At 38.0% G+C, this 21,160-nt stretch overlaps 4 protein-coding genes across 4 annotated transcripts; 3 read left to right on the top strand and 1 right to left on the bottom strand.

Annotated features, from left to right (window-relative positions):
- Positions 1–1,319: 1,319 nt before the first annotated feature.
- On the top strand, positions 1,320–13,358 carry LOC116290130 (uncharacterized). Its single transcript, XM_089028775.1, has 10 exons — positions 1,320–1,606; positions 6,098–6,199; positions 7,002–7,117; positions 8,863–8,973; positions 9,509–9,670; positions 10,690–10,867; positions 11,251–11,349; positions 11,773–11,888; positions 12,066–12,176; positions 12,510–13,358. The coding sequence occupies exons 1-10, from the start codon at positions 1,474–1,476 to the stop codon at positions 12,666–12,668; spliced, it is 1,287 nt and encodes a 428-aa protein (XP_088884901.1). The 5' UTR covers positions 1,320–1,473; the 3' UTR covers positions 12,669–13,358.
- LOC116290127 (histamine N-methyltransferase-like) lies at positions 2,478–4,103 on the top strand. Its single transcript, XM_031697120.2, has one exon. The coding sequence runs from the start codon at positions 2,694–2,696 to the stop codon at positions 3,600–3,602; it is 909 nt and encodes a 302-aa protein (XP_031552980.1). The 5' UTR covers positions 2,478–2,693; the 3' UTR covers positions 3,603–4,103.
- A 442-nt stretch (positions 13,359–13,800) lies between the features above and the next one.
- Positions 13,801–16,792, top strand: LOC116290139 (hematopoietic prostaglandin D synthase). The gene is made up of 5 exons (XM_031697134.2): positions 13,801–14,035; positions 14,663–14,761; positions 15,437–15,552; positions 15,847–15,957; positions 16,486–16,792. The coding sequence occupies exons 1-5, from the start codon at positions 13,903–13,905 to the stop codon at positions 16,639–16,641; spliced, it is 615 nt and encodes a 204-aa protein (XP_031552994.2). The 5' UTR covers positions 13,801–13,902; the 3' UTR covers positions 16,642–16,792.
- Positions 16,793–17,307: 515 nt separating this feature from the next.
- Positions 17,308–21,124, bottom strand: LOC116290129 (large ribosomal subunit protein eL19). The gene is made up of 4 exons (XM_031697122.2): positions 21,066–21,124; positions 19,831–19,937; positions 18,846–19,200; positions 17,308–17,488 (listed from the first exon to the last, which is right to left on the bottom strand). The coding sequence occupies exons 1-4, from the start codon at positions 21,068–21,070 to the stop codon at positions 17,362–17,364; spliced, it is 594 nt and encodes a 197-aa protein (XP_031552982.1). The 5' UTR covers positions 21,071–21,124; the 3' UTR covers positions 17,308–17,361.
- Positions 21,125–21,160: the final 36 nt, after the last annotated feature.

Raw genomic sequence — 21,160 nt, 5'->3', positions numbered from 1 at the left:
TTCTTTGCTTCCAGAGCAAGCTAACAAACTGATTTATTGATGAAACATCAAGCCATAGTGGCATAAATGAAATGCCCTGAACTAACTATATATAGTCCACAGCGTGTCTCTGCTCATGTCTCACCACGACACGACGTGGGAAGGTTACTCTTCTCAGTTTGCCTCTTGTTTTGTTTGACACCATACAGCATGTTATTTCAACTAGATAGCGGGTATATGGTGGGGTTTCTCAATTTGGAGAGTCTCAGAGTGTTGTTCTGAACAAATTTGATACTAATCCAAAAATCGGGCCTGCCACCCAAGTGTGAAACTAATAGTGAATTGAGTTTGCATTGAGACACGAGAACAACATTTTCGTATGTAAACCAGACTGATACATTAGATCCCCTAATTTGGACTAAATTATCAAAGGCCATGTTTATCAGTTATGGCATACTGTTTACTGATAAAACTGGATCTGGTTGTTAGTGCGCATTATCTTGGACTTAGATTTCACTATCCTCTTAAAGTCCCTTGGCACAGGGTGAATAGGTAATAAGCCTAAAGCGAGATGACGTTTTACTCCCGACTCTATACCATAATAGTTTTTAAAATTCTTTCATATTAAATTTTTTTGATTCCTTAGAGAATACAGGAACAATAGTCATAATTAAAAAACAAAAGCAATGGGAACAGGATTATGGTCTAGAGACGGGGGTAAAACGTCATCTCGCTTCAGGCTTATTACTAGTATGTATATACGAAAGAAATTACAAACAGCACGATTATATACTTTGTTTTATCTTTGATGAACAGCCACTGGCTTAGTATGATACCTGCCGCACAACAGGAGACTCTGAGCAATCCCTGCGTGAACCATATGCATGCGTGCCTGTTCAAACGTAAGCACGATTTTTAGTTATTGTCATTTTCAATACGCATGTACCTAATCTTTTCTTTGAGGCAAGAATGTGCGCACAACAAAATGGCTGGGGGGAGACAGGACAGCGATTTTTCGTAGGTCACCTAGGTGCATGGAAGATATTTTAAAATGAGGACGAGTGCATTTTCATATGAAGGAGGTAAACATTCATTCATTCTGTGCAGGAAACTCGCTCTCAGGTATTTAATTTGCGATAATTCACTTATTTTTGTCAGATGGAAGGCGGTGCATATATAAGAAGATGGCAGATAGAAGGAGGTGGCAGATGGATCTTGATTTCACTAGTTAACCTAAGCATTGAATCAAGTACAAGTAATGTTGTATGTATGATTGCATGTAAGTAAAACGTTTGCGTGACCACAGGTTCGTGACACTTGAAAATATACGCGATTCATTTCATTAAACATGCTACAAAACATTTGACATTTCTGTCAAATCAATCGATCATATGTGCAGGTAACCCATTGTTTCAGAGAGCTCAGCAAAACACCTCGTGCTCTAGTCTACATCATTAGCATAAGTTGTCAGATTGCTAGGTATAACACCAAAAGATGCCTGTTTACAAACTGCATTACTTTAACTCTCGTGGTCGTGCAGAACCAACTAGGCTCATTTTCGCTGCTGCTGGAGTTCAATACGAAGATATTAGATACACACCTGAACAATGGCACAAGATAAAACAAGGTACAATAATTTAATTTTAGTTCAAATCTGTACATAATCGATACTTTTTGAGTTAACGTTGCTCGTGATTCATAAATCAGAAGAAATAAGGGAACATGCTTTTGTACACCCCAACACGTGTAAGTCGTAAAAAGAAAGAAAAAAGCCAGAATGCATGCATGACTTATAATTTGATTAAAGTCACGAGCATGAAATGGTGTTTTCTCTGCTTTTTCTGTGTGAAGTTAATAGTCCCCTTCACAGAGTTCCCTGCGCCATCTTGAAAGGTAGCCGTGCCGCATCGAAGCGAGACGAACGGTGAACTTGCAATGATAGAGACATGTGAATAAGTGTACAAGGCGTTAAAAAATGGTCTCTATCATTGCAAGCTCACCGTTCGTCTCGCTTCGATGCAAAGGCACGGCTACCTTTCAAGATGGCACAGGGAACTGCGAAGGGGACTATTACAATACGAAGCAGGGGCGGCGGAAGCTGAAAAATTTGGGGGGGGGGGGCACTCCAATATTTCACGGTACCTTGAAATGACCCCCCTCCCTGTTTAGCTTGATTACAAACGTGTATGTGTGATATTTCAATCAGTAACATTTTGCGCGCATTAAACCACTTGCAATTGTGCTGAGAGACACAAAAATGATGCAAGTCGTCGCTAGATATATCGTATGTTTTTTAGATACAGAAAATTATGTAATATCAAAATAATAAATAATTGTAATCATAACCAAATCTTATGCGGTTTTTTTTTTTTGTGTGTGAGGCATTATATTCTGGGGGGGCCAGGCCCCCCAAAAAAATCTAGTGGGGGGGGGGGGGGGCAGTGCCCCCCCGGCCCCCCCGCTTCCGCCGCCCCTGCGAAGGAGGGCGCAGCATTTTTGAACTCGAAGCCTCAAAGCCAGGAACCTATCGTATGTACGGAAAATATATTATTATTTCTGAAGAAATGTATATGGTACCGGGCAGCGCATGCCCGGTGAGCCTCGTTTTCATGTATTTCATATACAGGTTTATTACGTTGCTCATATTAATGGCGCGATAGTTGGTTGATGATTTAGATTTGAGTGCATCTGGCTTACGATCATCCTAGTACGAAATGGCATCCTCGATACTTGATGATGGAGAATACTACAAAAAGAGCTTTGGAGTATTTCTGAAGAAAACTAATAAGGGAGAAAAAGATAAAGAAATCATTAAGCTCTACCTTCCAAATGTTGTAAGCAAGATACTTCCACATCATGATGAATCTCAGTTTAATGTTTTAAGTATTGGATGTGGAGATGGAGAAATGGATCGATACATTGTGGGCGTCATCAAAGAAGAGCTACAAAGGCACGAGAAACACAAAAATACCAAGATATTTACACGTGCGATCGATCCTAACGACCATTATGTTAGTCAATACAAAGCTTACATCGATAGGTCACGCAATGATGACCAATCTTTCTTCAGTGTTTCACAAAAGACATTTGAAGAGTACAAAAAAGAACAAATGTCCAAGACCAAGCAGGCAAACGAGGAAGAAAAGTTCCGCATTGTGCACTTCATACATAGTATCTACTATGTTGATCCAGAGGAGGCTTTGGCCTACTGTTTAGAAAAGGTGTTACACGAGAATGGCCAAGTGGTTTGTGTCGTCGAAGGTTGTGATTTAGTATCAAACGCACTCGTTGAAATGGCGATTCCAGTCAGGCAGGTTAGAAAGCATTCCCCTTACGAGTCATATGCCGAGCAACTCAAACAAATTGCCGAGAAGCGAGGATGGAAAGTGGATCTGCATATGCAGATCTATTCCATGGATATTACTGAGGTCTTTGATGAGAAATCAGAAGAGGGAAACTTGTTACTTGATTTCATGACCAAAGTAAAGAATTTTCGCGCCATAACTGAAAAAAACAAAGTCGAGGAAATACTAAAGTTGATTAAAGAGTTATCGAAAGTCACGGAGAATGGAAAGCGTTTGGGCAAAAGAAATGATGGAATTATGTTCATTTATAAAAACTAGTCAAGAGTATTTTATTTTAGGTTTCATAGCTTGGCTGCTGTAATATATATATATTTTTACAGCTAACCAAACTAATAGAAATTTTTAAGAAATCAAAAGATTGAAACTCTTTAATTTGCAAAACGTATTTCGACAGTGTCTTCTCACAATCGTCAGTTGCCACTAAAACAATTTAGTCAAATCCAACTAGCGGTCTATCATCAATGATGCGTTCTGATTGGATGAGCTACTACTAGACTTTACTCAATGACTAATTGCTAAAAAGCTATATATAAATAATAGAACAAAAGAATAAAAATATAGCTGATAAATAGTAAGCGTTAAGTTAATACCGTAAATCCTCTATTTAGCCCCCCGGGGGGCTTATTTATTTCATGCACGTTTGAGGGAGGGCTTATTGGAGAGGGGGGGCTTAATTGAGAGGGGGGGCTTATTGATTTAGTCTAAATGCAGTATGTAATATGATTGTAACTCAGGATTAAACGGAAGCATTACTATTGACCGTCTCGCATAATCTGTAGTGATGTACATGGCATTTTTATTATTTGATTCACCTGTGTTAGTCTCTCAAGTATAATTTACGATTATTGTGAATAGCAAAACTAAAACACGGTAACATTAACGAAGCAAGCTAAAAAGAAATGTTCTGAACAAACAAGACTTTAATAAATCACCTTTAATCAGTACAAGTGATTCTTTAGTTGTGAAAGGGGGAAGGGGGGCTAAAAAGAGAGGGGGGGCTTAACAAATTTCTTCCTTTAAAAAGGGGGGGCTTATTAGAGAGGGGGGGCTTATTTGAGAGGGGAACTAAATAGAGGATTTACGGTATGTCGGACTTGATGGTTTGGAAGTTGCCGTAATATGTTTAATTTTTTAGAGTTTAGTTAACACCCGACTGAGTATAAATAATACTGAAAGCAAGCTATAACTGAGATTGCGCGATTAATAGTCTTAGTTCCATCTAATAAAACATCGCACCATGCAGAATTAACGAATAAGGACTAGATATTGGGGAATGTTTCATGTTTAATACACCTGACTGAAGGACCGACGAGTGAAAAACGTCTGAGCATGCTCTCAATCCTTAGGCTTCAATAGTCCCCTTCATGGTTCCCTGCGCCATCTTGAAAGGTAGCCGGGCCTTTTCATCGAAGCGAGACGAACGTTGAGCTTATCCTTGACCATATTTAAGAGTATCCTTTTTTCAAATGACCATATTTAAGAGTATCTTTTTTTTTCAAATGACCTTATTCAAGAGTACCTTTTTTCAAATGACCATATTTAAGAGTATCCTTTTTTCAAATGGCCATATTTAAGAGTATCCTTTTTTCAAATGACCATGTTTAAGAGTATCTTTTTTTTTCAAATGACCTTATTCAAGAGTGCCTTTTTTCAAATGCCCGTATTTAAGAGTATCCTTTTTCAAATGGCCATATTTAAGAGTATCCTTTTTTCAAATGACCATGTTTAAGAGTATCTTTTTTTTCAAATGACCTTATTCAAGAGTGCCTTTTTTCAAATGCCCGTATTTAAGAGTATCCTTTTTCAAATGGCCATATTTAAGAGTATCCTTTTTTCAAATGACCATATTTAAGAATATCCATTTTTCCAAATGACCATATTTAAGAGTATCCTTTTTTCAAATGACCATATTTAAGAGTATCCTTTTTTCAATTGACCATATTTAAGGGTATCCTTGACCATATTTAAGAGTATCCTTGACCATATTTAAGAATATCCATTTTTCCAAATGACCTTATTTAAGAGTATCCTTTTTTCAAATGACCATATTTAAGAGTATCCTTTTTTCAATTGACCATATTTAAGGGTATCCTTGACCATATTTAAGAGTATCCTTGACCATATTTAAGAATATCCATTTTTCCAAATGACCTTATTTAAGAGTATCCTTTTTTCAAATGGCCATATTTAAGAGTATCCTTTTTTCAAATGGCCATATTTAAGAGTATCCTTTTTTCAATTGACCATATTTAAGGGTATCCTTGACCATATTTAAGAGTATCCTTGACCATATTTAAGAATATCCATTTTTCCAAATGACCTTATTTAAGAGTATCCTTTTTTCAAATGACCTTATTTAAGGGTATCCTTGACCATATTTAAGAGTATCCTTGACCATATTTAAGAATATCCATTTTTCCAAATGACCTTATTTAAGAGTATCCTTTTTTCAAATGACCTTATTTAAGAGTAACCTTGAACATATTTGAGCTGTCTGAGGATTATATTGAATTTGCATAGCACTGATTCACGTCGGTTTCATGGATCGGCCTTTGATCGACATCTCTCTTCATCGATGATGACAGCGATTTTGTCCCCAGGGCCCGCTGTGTTCCTTCTGGTCACCGCGAATTCTGTCCTGATCAGAGTGTGTTTGGGCCCAACGAGATTGGTATATGATACATAACATAAACTGTGCATTATGCAAACATAAACTAGATTGGTGAGTGTCTGATTGCTTTGTTTTCTTTAAGAGGGTCAGCTCAGTCCGATGGGATATCTTCCCGTACTGGAGGTAGATGGCAAGAAGCTTTGTGAATCTATAGCTATTATACGATATGCTGCAAGAGAATGTGGCAAGTATCATTACTCCCTTGACTTATTTTTATTCTTAATTTATGCACTGTACTGTAGTTAAATTACAATCCTACATGGGTGTGGGGGGGGGGGGGGGAGGTGTGTGCGTGTGTGTGTGTGGGGGGGGGGGGGGGAGGTGTGGGGGGAGTTGTGGGATGTACCGTCTGAGCTACGAGCCAGGGCAATGCATACAATGTCTGTTGCTCACTATTAACCTACATGTCGCACCATTCAAAGGTACGCGATTGCGTGCTGAATCCACGAAATAACAACCTAGCTTCTGAACTACGAGGTGTGGAACTCGACGAAATCCAACCGGTGTAATGCACATCCGGATGATGCGCTCATACAGCGTAGAATATGCATCACCCTTTCTGGCAACGAGAGGGAATTAAGCGGACATGACATCCTCTTGGCCGGTGCTAAAGGTGTTGGCTTTTAATTTTACGATTTACGCTTAATTTTCTTGAGTTACGCTTAATGAACATCGGACTTTTGTGTTCATCAATGGTAATGGTTGATATTTTTAAGAATTCCTTTGCAAAATTCGTCATGATTATCGAGGTTCATTTCATTAAACACTATGATGAGACAAATGAGGTCCAATAAGGTGTTACTTTTAAACAAAAGCCGTTGTTCCTAAAAGACGATCGTTCAAAATGGTTATCACGATACGTAGAAAATCAAATTTTTAAAAGTTAAAATTCTTTGATTCCTGCGTCTAACTACTAATTCTTAGGCCTTGATTTATGTCCTACCGTTAACCCTATGATATAATCTTAACCGTGTCATTCCTTTTAGGGATGTGCCCAATTGATAGTTTTGAGATCGCACAATGTGATCAGATTGTCGATGCTTTGAGTGACCTCTACGTGAAAATGCTGAAATTTGTTTTTGAAAAGGATCCAGAGAAAAAGGTGGGCTATTTAACATTTTATTCCTACTCCTCTTTTGTTTTGCTGACCAATTTTTTCTCGATTCCAACAAAAGCATTACATCGCAGATTCCATGCATTCTCTGTTTTGTTTACTTACATTTTAAAATGATTGCGCATTAATACTGGGTTGCCTGTGGCCGCCCAGTCTAAAAATCGTATTTTCCTGCGTCAGAAAATGCCAAAATTGCGCAATAGTACCCAGGGGTGTTCACGGCACTACCCAAGAGTCCTTTGCGGACATATAATACAGACAGCCAGTGTAAAGTCTGATTTATATTCAAGTGACAGTTGCCAATCAATGTCTAATTTATCAAAGTGATTGATTGGTGGAGGGGCTGCGAATCACTGTCGGAAATTAATTTCTAAGCATGGCTTTTTTCGTTAGTTGCTGAAATTCAAGGCTCAGTGCAGGATTAGGAATTACTCGGATGTATAAACTGACCAAGAAAGATCAAGATCACGTGAAAAGATCTTTATTTGTCTAACTCAAAATTTTAATTTAGCCTCTCAAAGCAGTATTCTGTACAGAAAGAGTTTAAGATTAATAGCTTTAACTTAATTAAACTAGAAAAAAAAGGCTTCAAATCTTCCTGTGAGTAAACAAATTCCAGGTTTAATTAATAAGTTGGCGACCTTAGTTCCCCATGATAGATCGCCTTCACGGCCTCGTTTCAAGTCATTTTTACTTGCCAGATTCTTACTTGAGATTCAATAGTACTAGCGCTATAAACGATTATAGAAATAAGGTTTATTCGAGTTTTAAGTTTGGTTTGTGTTATTGTATGGATGGACGTTGGATTTTGTTTTAAATAAATGGAACTGCCGATCATTTAATGTTTTGAAATTCTTGACCGGCTGCCGGTCATTTTATAGACACTCCTATATTCCTATATTCCTGTGCTGGATTTCAATTTGACGGGTTGGGGTAGACAGGAATAGGTTACTCAAAAATAGAAAAGCTTCGCTATTCTATATTTTATTCTTCAAAAAGAAAAAAAAATAAATAAAAAAAAAAAAAAAAAAAAAAAAAAAAAGGAAAAAAAGCGTGAGTAGGTATAATGTTTAGGTCACCCATCCAAGTGCTAACCCTCCTCAGACGAGCTTGACTCAGTACATTGATCGGCAAACGATTTATCCACTGGACCACGTTTCATGGTGAATCAGCATAACAATAGCCGTGAAAACAATGCACCGAATAGACTAGACTTTTTAACATTAAATTTTCAACCGATTCCGTGCGTGGCAGAGATGCAAGGGATCAGCCGGCCGGCTGGTCTCTCCCCTGATGCTTTGGCTAGAACATTTTCTTGCGTAATTCGTACACCCAAGGGCAGAAGGATTTAATCGCCGTCAAGTCCGAAGTCCATACGACGCCTCAGCTCTGCGGATGTCTCGGGGGTATGGCACAGTTGAATCGTGTTTTTTGATTTTTTTTTTTTTAGTAGGTTCGTATCCACTCTATTCCACATAAGATTTTTCTTTTCTTTTTTTTCATCCATTTTTTATGAGATTTAATTTTCTTCAACAATAAGGTAATCTTTTTAGTGGAAAAGATTCCTAGTCGGTTATACTTATACTGTTTAAGTTCAATCAGAAATTATCAGTCATATAAGCAATATTGATTCGCGCCATTTGAGGTGGTTACCCTAGACACTTGGTTATCGTTCTTGTTATCGTTCTACGGCTTTTGCGCATTTAACAGTACTTTGGAATTTCAACCCGCAGAAATTGACGAAAGAAGAGTTTGACCACACTCATTTGCCAGCCTTCCTCACCAAGATGACAGCTTTGCTGAACAGCAACAATGAAGGCAAGAGCTTCTTTGTTGGTAACAAGGTAAGAAGAGGCGTAGGACGATGTCAGTCTATGTAAAGTTAAAAATATGCACTAATGAACTGACGCTCGAATGGGAATTCTAGATGTATTGAAAGCCTGCACACCAACGGTTCTGAGCTGATCTAAGTCAAGGTATAGATATTTCACCCATCGCTTTGGAATTTAGCGCGTTGGGGTTTGCGGAGAAAAAGGAAGTAAACTGAACTTAATTAGTGCTAATAATGGTAAACAAAAGATTAATGCCGGCTCTTTGGTCCCAACGTGAAGCCGTGTAGCAGGTAACATAAAACAGTTGCGCATGCGTGCGTCCTATTCCTCAAACGTGCCACACAGAATCCAAGAATGGCGACCTTTTACTTTTCGCAAAACTATTTTACAGTAATTGCCACAGCAGTAATGCAAGTAGTTAACCACTTAATTGAACTTGCAATTTAACGGTTTCCGTATCGTCAATCCTTTGCCTTGCGAGTTGCAAGTTGAGTTTGAGGGTGTACTATCCAAGACTCATTTCACTTTCTACTTGTTTTCGTTACAGATGTCTTACGCTGATATCTGCATCTTCAATCTGAGCACAATTCTTTGCATGATGGCCGAAAATGCTCTTGATAAATTCCCTGAATTGAAAGAACATTATCAACGAGTTGGCGACATTCCTGGCATCAAGGAATGGATCAAAAAGAGACCCCAAACTCCCATGTGAATGCCCTTCACATGTGGATTTTTATGCCACTTTAGTCTGTTAATTTCTTACCAACAACTAATAAACAAAGTTAAACTAAACCGTCATTTGTAATGGGATGGGATATAATTGTTGGCACAATTACAAGCGCCTTTTAATGTTATGCTGCCTTCGTGCTTGCAACAGGTGTCCCCCAAGGTACTAAGTTGGGTCCCATGGTTCTACATCCACAAACGTATGTACTTCTTGAGGCAAATGAAACGTGTTTAAAATGTCGCTACTACTGACATGGTCATCAGTTTTTACTGCTCGTGCATTCGTAGTGTGGTTGGATATGCATCACTGGTTTATCATTATGCATTGCCCACATACATCAGTGACATCGAACGGATCCAAAAACGTGCCCTCTAGTCGATAATCTGTGGTCCTGATCTATCCTTCAGTGAAAGACCAACTGCTTCCTGCTTATCGCCCCTGGCCACCCGTCGACATGCCGTATGTGAGAATCTATTTACGAACATCAGTTCAGTGGTCCTAGTCACAAGCTGCACTGTCTGCTCCCTGCATTCAACGAGGATCGGAACTCTTTCATTCAATAGTCATTACGTAATTTATAATATACTTTATATCATATTATTAAATTTATTTATTATTAAATTTATTTAGACTACTTATCATTAAAATAATAATATTATTATTATTGTTATTCGTCCCTCAGAAAATTTTGAAATTTGGAAGTCCTGAAACACTATTTTCAGCACTGAGACAAATGATTTCTGTAAGAAAGTATCTTTTTAAATTGATCTTCATTTTTTTGCCATTATTGTAAAGTATCGTAACTTCTCAGACATATGCATATACTTAACGTGTTCACGGAGTAAATTAATTAGTTCAATTAATTAGTCTTTTTTTGCATATAAATTAATGTCCCTTACACACGTGACCTGGGATGCCTTGTCTCCGCCCCCCAACGCGACGCTGAGTCATTCTGCACGAGGACTCCAGCTACTATTAAAGAGTTCAATCTTCTTTGCTAGTATACGTATATTTCACAGCTTTTCCTTGATCCTGAAACTTGCAAAATGCCTTCGTATAAGCTTCATTACTTCAATGCTCGCGGCCGAGCGGAGATAACTCGACTCTGCTTCGCAGCTGCTGGTGTTAAGTACGAAGACATTCGGTACACAAGAGAAGAATGGCTGAAGAAAAAGGAAGGTGGGTTTATAAATTAAAAGACACAAGTAGCTACTCCTATGAGGCTTTGATTTCAGGATTAAAAAATGAAAGAGGGGTTGTATAGGAATATGCAAACCTGTCGATCAGTTAATATAAAAGTTACATAATAATGCCCGATCCGTCGATCCGCATAAAAATTGCTCAAATCCAAATCCACAAAAAAGTTGTGTTTTAGCAATTTTTGTGACTTAGATCCGCATTTGCAGGACCCGCCCATCCGTTAAGGATTTAATCTTAAACCCGGACTTTTAAAATTATTTGCAATCCGCCGATCCATAGACCTTTCCACCCCCCCCCCCCCCTCTCCTCTGCCTTTAAGGTATCAGTAGTTTGTAGTCTTACAAATCATTCCTGTTTTACAGAGGGTCTTAGTCCAATGGGATACCTCCCAATGCTTGAGGTGGATGGCAAGAAGGTATGCGAGTCCATGGCCATTGCCCGATACGTTGCAAGAGAGCACGGTAATATTTTAGCTATTAGCCTAGCATCATGAATATGCAATTATGTCTTTGTTATACTTATATGTTTACTTACAAATATTCACTAATGTTTTAGCCTCAATTTTCAACATTTTCAGGGGTTGGGGAGCATTCTCCCAGGCCCCCTAGATTAGACCCCCTCCCCCTTCCCCCCAAATCCAAAACTATGCTCTGAAGTCCCTGTTAGAGTGGTCTTTCAAGAGAGGTTTTTATATTTTTTGGGGAGAAGTTTAGGTTGTAGGGAAAAGATTGTTTGGGTTTTTCTGTATGGAAATAATTGCTACAGACATGCAAGAACTAAAACATTTCAAAACACACATGACAACTATCACAAAATTAGGCCATTACATAATTCAGATCATTTTTTGACCTCATTCCTAACTGCATTCTTAACTTTCCATGTAGGCCTTTGCCCATCTGACAGCTTTGAGATTGCACAATGTGATCAGATTTGTGATGCATTTGGAGATCTTTTGGGGAAGCTAGTGAAGTTTCATTATGAAAAAGATGAGGAAAGAAAGGTTTGTATGAAAGACTTCTCATTTTCTTTTTAGGATACCATATACATGAAGTATTTTTTGCTTAGTCACTAGACATTATTATTATTATTATTACTATTATCATTATTATTATTATTTGTTGTTAGTTACTGTACATTATATTTAATTTATTACACCATTCTTGCTTTTTTTCTATAGAAAACTTTTAAGGAAGAGTTTGACAGCACTCATTTGCCAGCTTTCTTGACTAAGATGACAGCTTTGCTGAAGAGCAACAATGAAGGCAAGGGGTTCTTTGTTGGTAACAAGGTAAATAAAGGCATATGTAGCATGACAAGACTTATTTAATAAATTCAGGAATTAGTAGGTTCCAAGTTTTATGATGTAAATAATGAGTCAGGCTTTTCCCCTGCCATTGACCCATAGAGATTGAAGTCATGTTTGAAGTGACACATGAAGAGAGGAATAGTATGGAATTTTCTGTTATGTTGCATGTGCAACTGGTAATTCATTTCTTACAGTGTTGTCTGCAGTGTTGTCTGCTTGAAATCTATCTGAGGTGGCCTGTACTGTATGTGCCCCTAATTATTTATTCTATTATTTTGGGTCATGTTTGATCTTGCTTTTTCTACTTTTTTTCAGTTCTCATATGCTGACATTGTTATTTTGCACTGTTGTGGTATGGCACCGATTCAAAGTGCTGTTGAAAAATTCCCAGAAATAAAGGCACATTATGGTCGCATTGGTGAAATTCCTGGCATCAAGGAATGGATTAAAAACAGGCCAGACACACCAATGTAATGATCAACATGCTGAACAGCTAGCCTAGAAGATTCAATTTAATGATTGTGTAAATTAAGAATAGCTCAGAATGGGGCAGTCACACCCAGGGGGGGTACTCCCTTTGTTCAGGTGGTAGGGGTGATCAGCGCTCCTTTTAGGGTTGAAAATGTTCCCTGTGTGGACCTTTTAGGGGTTCCGGCTCAAAAGTCAATTACGTAACATAACTCCGTACCTTTTGGGGTCATTTATTATGAGTATTATCCACGCTATGCCGCTGTTTACTTTACAATGATGCACTAAATATTTCTTTAATATGATCATTATAATCTTATTATACGCTGTCCTGTCATTTGTTAAACCAGCGTTGATAACCGGGGTTAATAGTAAATTACTGAAATAAAGCTGTACCTTTTAGGGTTTGAAATCAGGTTGGTTTTAAGAGCCTTTTTAATTTATGTGTACCTTTTATGGCCCATTTTAAAAATTGACCACCGACCACCCCTACCACCTGAACAAAGGGAGTACACCCCCCTGGGCTGTCACACCCCAACACTCATGCATAGCTTGCATAGCTTGGCTATGCATAGCTCCTTAAATTAGATACAGGGATGTTTTGAGCATCAAGTGAAGCTCACCGATAGATTAAAAGAGCTTGGTTATGTTACTGTATTGTGTATTAATTATGCAATAAATGTATCTTATTGGTAATTTCATATTGTTTAAACTCTAATATGGCAGCCCACTCCCCTGCCGCCCTTTGGGCATATTAAGTTATGTAGCTGAAAGAACCTGCTGAGTAAATGCTGAATGAGTAAGATAACAGCATCTCAAGATGTGCATATGGGGCCCTCTATAAAACTTTTCCTTGACTGCAAAAGACTTGCTTGGAATCGATAAATATTATATATTAGGGACATTCAGTTAGCTTTTGAAATCTTGACCTCCATCTGCCTCTCTCAAATCCTATTGTATCTCAGACCGTTTTTAGTGTTCATATTATATTTTCTAATCTAAAAGGGAGAAAATCCAGAATACCTAAAGCCCAATAACTCTCTCAGTCTACGATATCACTTTGACAGATGTGCAAAAATGACACTTGGGGTACCTGTGGTATTACCCAGATGATAGGGAGGTCCGGAAAACGCTGAGTCACGCCTTCACTCGCAACTTAAGCGACGCAGGCTAGTAGCGTTATATAACAGTTGATCGTTTACCCCGGATCGGTTTACTCGCAAATAACTCTCTTTGCAAAATGCCCAATTACAAGCTTTATTACTTCAATGCTCGTGGCCGAGCAGAAGCTATTAGACTTTTATTTGCAGCTGCTGGAGTCCAGTTTGAAGATGTGAGGTTTGCAGGTGAAGAATGGGCAAAGAAAAAGCAAGGTTCGTGCAACTGATCAAGAGTAATCCTTTGATGTAATTGATATAATGCGATCTTCTTCGATAATTTGCAATCGATCAAAAACCAAAGAAATATTACCCCCACAGAAAAAACCTGCAAAATTATGCAGGCTGAGTTGAATGTTGAAAAACAAAAAATGTACAGACAGACATAAGTTTCTTTTTTTTTCCCCCTGCAGCCATGATTTGAACAGTCAGTCAGCGTTCAATAAATATACGTTTGAATAAAGTAAAACACGCTTAATAGAACCCTCTTTTTCACGAGTCAGTCTGTAATGGTTCTTATCCAGGCGTAGTTTTTCAAAAATTCGGAAATCGAATTCAATCGAAAACAGTCAATCAAATGATCGAGTTCGATTGATTTCGATTCTAAACAATTTCGAGGAAGAGCGAAGGCAATTGAATCTGATTGTTTATGTTCGAAAAATTAAAGAGTTTGACTAAATCAAGCGAACACAATCGAATGCACAACAAAATAGTCAATTTATACTGATATTCAAAGATTTGTACTTTTGGCCATTACATGCAAAGCATCTTTAAAGTAAGCCACTTTGGAATCTGTACATATGGATTTGAAATGAATAAATTCATTTAATTCTTGCCTTGCAGAGGGTCTCAGTCCAATGGGATACCTTCCAATGCTTGAGGTGGATGGCAAGAAGCTATGCGAATCCATGGCCATTGCTCGATATGTTGCAAGAGAGAACGGTAATTATATATATGAACAAACACACTGAAGTGGTTAGGGACTGCAAAAAGGCCTGGAAAGACTGGGTTTGGAAAAGGGTGAGGGGGTGCTCATTGTACCTTTTAGGGTCCAAATCTGCGAGTTGTTGTTACCTCTTATGGTGTCACGAATTCAAAAGGACGACCACAGAGTAATCCTGTACCTCTTAGGTTGTTTGTCAGGTAATGGTAATTAATCTCACTTCTGTCAATTTCCACTCGTACATAATTATTGGTACCTTTTATAGGTAAAATGTTTGGACAAGCATCCCTACAGAAACAGAGGGCCTAGGGCTTTAGTCTCACTAAATATTGCTACTTCTACTAAATTGTCTCCACTTTAAAGGATGCTGTCACAGGCAGCCCAGGCTTGGTGGGTTGTAAAACTGAAAAAGCTGAAACTGAAACAGCTGAAAGACACCATTTTCCAAGGACGGTGGAGGGACCAAGATTGGGAAATATAAGAGACTATAGTATGGGAAAAGGTAAAGTGGGGGGTGGGGACTATTGCACCTCCCCTCCCCCCCCCCCCCCCCCCCATCTCCATAGTCCCTGTTTTTAGTCTAAGGGGAGACTTGGTTAAATGAAAGAGGGTTACACCCCATGATGGCCCCACCCCTTTTCCACAGTATTAACACATTTAACCAATGCTTCCAGGGCTGTGTCCATCTGACAGTTTTGAGATTGCTCTCTGTGATCAGATCACTGATGCATGTGGTGATTGCTTTGGAAAAGTAGTCAAGATATATTTTGAAAAAGATGAAGAAAGAAAGGTATTGATTTATAATCATAACTGACATGCCCCAGTCTTATAGGAAAGATTACATGCAGTTTGGGACTTGTAGGGCCCCCGAGTCCTTGAGTATGTCAAGACCTGGGTTTTGCACAATAATTACTAAAAATATGGTTTCATTTCACGTTGCCACATCATCCAATTTTGATGAAAATCACCAGAGATTTTGATGCTTAATGTAAAATTTTGACTTCAGTCTTCAGTAACGAGTAAAAATTTGCAGTAATAATTGTATTACATGTTTAAAAGAAAATTATCAAATTTCTCTCTCTAGAAAGCTGCCAAAGAAGAGTTTGACAACACTCAACTGCCTGCCTTCCTGACCAAGATGACAGCTTTGCTGAAGAGCAACAATGACGGCAAGGGGTTCTTTGTTGGTAACAAGGTAAAAATGATTAATGTGCAAGCCTTGTTAACTAATTGGAAGAAAATGCTTTGAATAGACCCAAGTTCCTGAATTTGCTTCAGTGACCAAGAAAAGATGGGTTGGAATTTGTGTTTTATACATTTACTGCATTTTATCAAATCCAACCTCAACTTGGAGACATTATTTCAATAAAGGTTAAAATGCTAGGGTGAGGGTTTGCATTGTGGCCCTTGGTCTTGGATTTCAATGCAAACCGAGCACGTGTTTTAACTAGTTTAAAAAACAACCAAGCCCTATTTTTAATGTTTGATGGAGGGTTTGAATTTCAATGGAAAACCTGTTCTGGGTTTTCAATTCAGCCCCCCTCTCCCCTGTTAGTATTAATGCTGAATTTAAAACCCAGGACAGGTTTTACATCAAAATTCAAACCGGACATCAAACAATAGAAATAGGGTGTGGTTGGTTTTTAACAGTCAATCAAGTGAACTTGAGGTCCAGGCATCCTAAAGACGTCTAGGATTTACAAGTATTCAAATTGTTTTTCAGTTAACCTATGCAGATATCACATTTTTTGATACGTTCCAAAAGTTTGAGGCTGCTGCTACTGAGAAGTACCCTGAGTTAAAGGCTCTTTGTCAACGCATTGGAGACATTCCCGGGATTAAGGAATGGATTAAGAGCAGGCCAGACACTCCAATGTAATGATGGACACACAGCTGTTTATCTCTATAAATGCTACTAGCATTTCTTTTACGAGTATTAAGGCTGTATTAGTCTCATTCTAATGAAATACCCTGTAATATTGTGAAGTAGAATTGTAGCCAGAACCCTTAATAAAACAGCATTTGATGTGTGTTCTCTTGATACATTTTTCCTTTCCTACCCCACTTTCTTTCACATACTAAGCATTCATAAGTTAGAATAAAATGTACCCTGCCTTTTGTCTGCCAACCAACTCATTGCTTTAACTTTTACCGAAATGCCCTGAAAACAACCTCAGAGCTAATCAAAGTAGGAGCACGGCAACCCACAAATTAAGTTGGGAAAAGGTTTAAGGCAAGGAAACTGGAAAACCCAGAGACAAGTGTTTAACATCTTTTACAGTTGAAAAAGTTTGTTGCTTAGAAAACAACCTCAGACCTAGCAATCAAAATAAATGTAGGAGCAAGGCAACTCTTTGACTTAGAAAAAGGTTTTGAGGAGGCAGGAAAACTGGAAAGACCTAGAGAAAAGTGTTAGAATCAAACAATTTGTTGCTCAGCGGAAAATATTTGCATGCAATGCCTGAGAGATTTTCATTCCGTTAACAAAGAATGGTGAGCTTGAAGCTGTTTGATTGTGGCCAAGAATCAAACAAAACTAAAAAAGTTACAATGAATTTGTTTATTTTAAATTGGCAATGTATTCTACAGAAGAACAGATCTACTTGGCTGCAGCCTCCTCTTCTTTGGCATAGGAACTAAGAATCTCCCTCCTCTTCTCTTCAAGACGCTCTTCTCGTCTCTGTTTGGCTGCCTTGTTCTTCATACGACGAGCCTCAGCTTGGTCGCTGTAATAAATGAAAGAGTCATTAGAAATAATGCTTTATGACATCAGAACATCATTTAAGGATGATTTGCAACCATCTCCAGATAGTCAAATAACAAAGACATGAGACATTATATGAAATTACTATACATTATTATTAATAAGTATAGGTTAAAGTAGATGAAATTTAGCAAGGGCCCAGGACCATTATCTCGTACCAAAACAGAGGTGGTCAAACAAACCCTTGCAATCGTCTCTGCACATATAGTCACCGCACCTTAATGAAGATAAGGATTGGCCGGCTTATTATGTGCATTGATTCATATAATACATACATGTATGGTATGGTATGTAGTACATGTCTACTGTTATGAAAGTTCAAATAAACTTTGTTTAGGGTGATAAGTTTAGCAGAGGCAAAGACCTTTTTCAGTCTAGCCAATATTTGTTCCAAAATATAAAGCATTAATTCAAAGTGGCACTTTTTCACACATCAATATTTCTAAAATTCACATTTCACATATGAACTGAATAAACTGCATAAAAATATAAAAGTAGAAATGATAAACCTGGAATTCATGAATCTTGCTTCACATTTTGCTATTTTCACTTATCACACAATTTAGTCGAATCACATGTCACACGTAACCCGTGCCATTCTGTCTAATGATTTTGGAACCAAAGACACCATGAGAAACCATATTTTTCTAAGGGTCTCGTGAGATTTAGTTACAACCATTGATGTTAGGAAATTGGACAATAGACTTCCAGGGCTTAAAATAACGGCTGTTAAGTCACCGATCATGATGACCAGCCATATACCTTAAATAGCTAGGTCATACTTTGTTTCTTGCTCAAAATTACTGGTCAAAATGACCAGCGAGGCAATTTGACCAGCAAGACATTGTCAGGTGTCCATTTGCCTGTACTTCCATCAATCAGAGCATGTTAAGGTACTGAACAATTTACTTGATTAACGACAGTATGTTGCTTGATTTCTCTGTCACCACTGTTGTGTCAACAGACCACCTCCTAGGTATGCTTCAATTGTCACGCACAAAGGTTTCAGTATGAGGCTACGTGCTAAATTAAATTTATTCTTACCGCCTGTCACAAATGACTGAGCATTTAGCACATAGCCTCATACTGAAACCTTTGTGCATGACAAGCGAAGCATATCTCGGAAGTGGGCTATTAGCATGTACCAATTAAAACAGTGGTAAACAAGATCTTTCAGAAGCCAATAGCACTCATGTTGGCAAATTAATACACTACCAATAGGTATTATCGCTATGGTACCTGGGTTTACTATCAATAAAAACTCTCACTTGAAGAGTTAAATAATAATAACAATAATAATAATAATAACTGAAACTTACTTAAGAAGTTTGGAACGTTGCTTCTCAGCCTTCCTCTTGTGGATGTATTCCATCAAGACTCTCTTGTTCTTGAACACATTACCCTTTGCCTTCATGTAGAGAATGTGGTACATGTGGTTATCAATTTTCTTTGCTTCTCTGTACTTACGAAGCAATCGCCTCAACACCCTCATGCGTCTGATCCAGATGGTCTTCTGGGGCATACGAGCATTGGCAGTACCCTTCCTCTTACCATGACCACTATGACGTCCCTTTCTTCTTGCTTCGTCAGCAATGCGTACTCGGGCACGACTGTGGATGATTTGTGGTTTCTTGATGATCAGACCATCTTTTATGAGTTTGCGAATGTTTTGACCTGGACAGAATTAAAGATTCAGTATGTGTATACCTTTCTCAAAAATATTCATGAAAATGTCAATAGTGGCAAACTATAAGTAGTTAGTAAAGCCATCTAAAAAGCCAATGTGTGCTTTGTATTCCAAATAAACAAACAGCTATTTTTTGTTCTTGTATGCTTCTTGTGAATACAGTAGGTCTACATAATGAAAATACTCTTTTACACACTAAAGACCCTAGCTGAAATGGGCAATAGACATAGTCCCATTTCATACCTTCTTTAACAAAGTATTTCTTGTTTATCATTAATCCTCAAAAAGATGCAATGCTTTGGGTGTGCCTTGATCAAAGAGTCTCATTCTCAAGGCAAATGGCCTACATTGTGAAAATATTGTCTGAAAACAGTCTACAATGCTAGTTTAGTTCTATTTGAGTCATACAGGAAGAGGTGATAACAAAAATTTATCTGAATTTATAGATTTTTAATTCTTTCATCTCTTTATAAGTAAAGACAAAGGACTCTACTATCATGATTCCATATATCCAGTCCATTGAGATCTGGATAAACAGATTGCTTATGATAATGGTAATTTTATGTTAAATGTAATTTCATTTTTGTCCTTTGTCAAAGAAAAAGAGAAAAACTTACGAGAGTTGGCATTGGCAATCTCATTGCTCTCATTAGGGTCCAGCCAGATCTTCTTTTTACCACACTTGAGCAAGCTGGATGCCAGCCGCTTTTGAAGTCTTAATGTACTGAAATATGAGGACATGACACACATGAATATCAAAATCTGCTAAGAAAGTGTGTAATATGCTGAAAGATGGTCAAAGGCCTGGGGGATGCACTCTTGCCCATTTAGGGTAGGGATGTGCCGCTGAGCCCTCTGAACCCTGCCCCTGTTCCAGAGTAAAAATCGCTAAAATTCATACCCTGTTCCAGAGCAAGATTGCTGAAAACCCTGTTCCAGAGAGGAGAGAGCATGATTTCATATACCCTTTTCCAGAGCGAGCGTGATTTTATATACCGTTCCAGAGTAGAATCGCTGAAAACAATACCCTGTTTGGCGGCACGTACCCGTATAGCGAATTAGGGGAGTACCCCCCCCCCCCCGGGGTCAAAGGTATGCATCTCTCATCTGAATAATATAAGAGAGCATCTCTACCCAATTTATACTTATTCGATCCCAGCAACAACTTTAAATAGAGTTATATATAGAGTTTCGTATGTTAGTCTTTCTTTTATGTGTTAAGGTGACTAATGTGCCATCTTGACATAACTTTATCTGATACTGAAATCTCTGGTAACATATTGGATCTAATGTATATTTGAGATTAAAGGTGATCATGAAAGGGTGACACTTCATACTGATGATAAGAATACTGGAGAAAAAATTCAGCTACGCCTTTTGATATAAATCCAATGTGACATGATCATATAAACTGAGCTTGTATAAGACTCATTTCATCATTCCAGGTATAGATCTTAGAGGCATAAGCTTAGATACTACATACAAGCTATATAACATAAGCTTATTTTGAAAAAGGGATTTTTAACATTATCTTAAAAAAAGGAAAAAATCTACAAATAAAGAGCCGTAACTAGAACTTCTATCCTATAAACATCAATATACATATATAATTTTCAACAAAAAGTGCACCAAATAATAAGGCAAAAAAATCCTCCAAGCCAAATCATCTTCCTCACGTGGCTTTAGGATTTACTCCAAAATTACACAAAAAATGCTTCTTTTGTGATTTTTTAAATCGTGAGGCGGTTAACCATGCTACGTATTATCTAACTTAGCAGTTTTTGTATTCTAAAAACTTAATTAAAGAGGTAAAATCTAATATTTTGTAGCTCTATATTTCTAGTTGTCTCACCTCATAATGGCGGCGACTGAAAGAAAGAACGTGGTGGTGCAATGCTGCCTATAGGGGGGTCATTACATTATGATTAGGGTACCAACCATTGAAAC

Source organism: Actinia tenebrosa, unplaced genomic scaffold, assembly GCF_029948245.1.
Source record: "Actinia tenebrosa isolate PJP-AT-01 unplaced genomic scaffold, QUT_ActTen_1.0 PGA_scaffold13__45_contigs__length_12533684, whole genome shotgun sequence".
NCBI lineage: Eukaryota > Metazoa > Cnidaria > Anthozoa > Actiniaria > Actiniidae > Actinia > Actinia tenebrosa.
Note: the sequence above shows the minus strand (reverse complement) of the source record. Positions and strands in the feature narration are given on the sequence as shown.